Source organism: Propithecus coquereli, unplaced genomic scaffold (genome assembly GCF_000956105.1).
Source record: "Propithecus coquereli isolate 6110/MARCELLA unplaced genomic scaffold, Pcoq_1.0 Scaffold37, whole genome shotgun sequence".
Lineage (NCBI taxonomy): Eukaryota > Metazoa > Chordata > Mammalia > Primates > Indriidae > Propithecus > Propithecus coquereli.
In genome coordinates this window covers 4,303,001-4,305,995 of record NW_012149396.1, presented here as the reverse complement: position 1 = coordinate 4,305,995, position 2,995 = coordinate 4,303,001, and the positions used below count along the sequence as shown (strand labels likewise).

At 37.3% G+C, this 2,995-nt stretch overlaps 1 protein-coding gene across 1 annotated transcript in view; it reads left to right on the top strand.

The window, feature by feature from the left end:
- The window catches only part of CCDC68 (coiled-coil domain containing 68), a 38,299-nt gene that overhangs the window by 14,122 nt on the left and 21,182 nt on the right, over window positions 1–2,995 (top strand). Inside the window, exons 2-3 of the mRNA XM_012651728.1 lie at window positions 209–337; window positions 1,494–1,580. Coding sequence (XP_012507182.1) covers window positions 221–337; window positions 1,494–1,580 — 204 coding nt within the window. The 5' untranslated portion in view covers window positions 209–220. The remainder of the gene's footprint in view (window positions 1–208; window positions 338–1,493; window positions 1,581–2,995) is intronic.

The following is a 2,995-nucleotide window of genomic DNA, read 5'->3' as shown; positions in this document are numbered from 1 at the left end:
TTTCTTCGATTATTTAAGTTTTAAATTTTTAATTAATCCAGATGGTGTTGCTTTTATATTAAATTTTTATTTATGAATATATACAGATACCAATGGCTTATCATTTTTCTACTGTATTTGATTACAGTGATAAAACAACTTCAATCAGTTTATAAACCATAGAACCAAAATGGTGTGTTTTGCTTAGCTGATTTATGTTTTCCTAAAGGCAGAATTCACAATGACAACAGTGACAGTGACCACAGAAATTCCCCCCAGGGGTAAGATAGAAGATAATTCTGCCTTATATGATTCTACATCGGCTCGCATTATTGAAGAAACCGAATATGTGAAAAAGGTACGTGGGCGCCGGAAATCATTAGCAGGAGATGATTTTTTAAAGATAAATCCTGGTATGGATTGGTGAGCTCTGTTTCCCTCTTCATAGAACATATAAAAAGGAACAAACTTAATTTGGCCAAGGACAGTGCTGGTAGCTGAAATGTAAACACATACGTAGTGATTTCTCTGGAGGATATGAAACGGTTCCTATACTTGGAGTAAAATGATTTTCTTCACTCAGTAAAATTGAATAATAGGCCAGGAGGGTTCTGAACACCTATCAGCATTTAATTTGTCCCACACTATTCACCACTGGATTTCCTACTGTTTTATGATGTTTCCCAGTTGTTTCATGAGTGTTGATGGCGTTCCCAAGTAGATGTTTATGTTTCCTGCTGGGTTTGTGTGTCTCCCTGCCATGCTCCTTTCACAGTTCAGGGTAGCAATTGCCAGTGACTACATGTTGGCATATTACTTCATTAAACACATGAGGTCTTATGAGAATCCAATATGATAATGGCTGACAAAAGTATTAATATATACTCTTATTAACTGTTTCTTAGAATGGATAGATAAACTCTGGCATAGTTCATAGCTTGTTCACATCAATTAATTAAATCAATCTTTGAGTGTCTTACAATTCCAGAGGCCATCAAGCCATGGCGCTTATATTTCATGAATAAATTTGTATGATGTCTTAGTCATTATTCTGTAGTAATTGCTTAATAGTAATTATTTTGTAGTAATTACTAGATAGTAATTATTTCGTAGTAATTACTAGATAGTGATTATTTTGTAGTGATTACTAGATAGTAATTGTTTTATAGTAATTACTAAACAGTAAATTAGTACTAAATTACTAGATAGACAAAATAGAACTAAATAGTATTAAGTACTAATTACTAAATAATAACTATTTCGTAGGATAATATTCACTTAGGTTATTATATTTTAGGTTTGTCTGAGAAAGTTATAAAGACAAAATGCTTATCTTTGGCAATCTAGACAATATAAGCCTAAGTGCTAAAACCAGCAGTTTGACAGCAGTTATTAAAATCTGAAATCAATATATATGTACTTTATAGATATATCAGGTACCCTATAGCTGACATTGAGAAAAAAGCATTTGGCATTAAATGCCTTTGATAAAAATAATTTTTTTTCTCTTCTAGATTCGAACTACTCTGGAAAAGATCCGAAATCAAATGTTTAAAGATGAAGTAGGCCATAACAGTATAAATCACAAACTAGATGTAAAGGTAATAAATTTATCAAAATTTACCACTTTGATTCCTTTAGAAAATTAACATAAAGCCATATAGATTTTATTTAAGTAACTTTTTGGTTAATTATTAAATCCTTTGATGCTTTGAATGATGAATGGTAAAATATTTCATGAGTATCTAAAGATGTTAATGGCCATGTATGTGAAATGTTTAACAACAAATGTCATCAGTAGGATCAAATCAAAATGACCAGACCTTACTTGAATATATTAAATGAGGCCAACTTATCTAACGTATATAGGATGATGTCAGCCCAGCCAAGATACATGACAGTAACATTTCCCAATGACAGACAAAGATATAAGCTTTTAGGCTCACCTGGACACACATTTGAAGCTTTCAGACCTGAGCTGAGTGAGGATCTTGTCAGATAGTCAATAAACTTAAATGTACTCCCTTCCCCAAGACCAGCCTTATAGACCTAAAGTCAAGCAATCCGCACTTAGCCTTATCTGGGTTATGCTGGCTTAAACCACATCTGAGCCAAGTGCACCACATCAGTGTTGTCCACTGTACACGGTGGCCTCAGAGTACCCGAACACAGGGTATGATACATAAACATCATCCCCCTCCTCATCCTCAGCCTCCTAAGCTAACGCAGGTTGCTTCAGTTATTTTCTTAAATTAAGGGCTTTGAAACTAGAAAAAAAGTTTGGAAATGATGGAGAAGGTCAAAAATTAAGTTTTGACTATGCTGAGTTGTCTGTTAGAGCTCCACGTGGAGGTTTCTAGTAAGCAGCTGGACATCTGAGTCTGGAGTTGAGGGCAGAGGTCTGGGCTGGAAGGTCCAGGCTACTGGGTAGAGATCTAGGGAATAGGGATGGTTTTTAAAGTTCTGAAACTGGAAGAGATTACCAAGCAAGAGAGTATAGATGGAAATGAGAGAAGATCTAAGGACTGAGTCCTGAGGTTTCCTAGATGCTGGGAGAAATAAGAGCCATCCCAGGAAGCTGAGAAGAGAAGCTAGCGGATTAGGACGAAAAGCAGGAGGAAATGGAACCCCAGAAAGTGAGTGAGGAGAGGCTTTCAGAAAGGGGAGAGGGACCACTCTGTCATGTGCTGTCCCTTGGTCCAGAACTGAGGCCCGAACACCGACCATTGGCTATAACAATGTGGAGGTTATTGGTGGCTTTGACAGGAGTAGCTTCCTAGGAATGGAGATGACATTGTGTCACCGCCATGTGTCTGCCTCTGCCTCCTCAAACCACAGAAGGTCAGCAGATGAGCCGAGCACCCAAATATCAGCCCCTGGCCCTGTAAGGATTTCACGTAATGATCTAGGGCCTTGCTGCTCTCAAGTGTGATCTGCGGTCTTAGCAGCTAGGCAGCCCCAGGACTTTGTTAGAAATACAGGATCCGGGCTCCTGATTCAGAACCCGCGTTTTTAA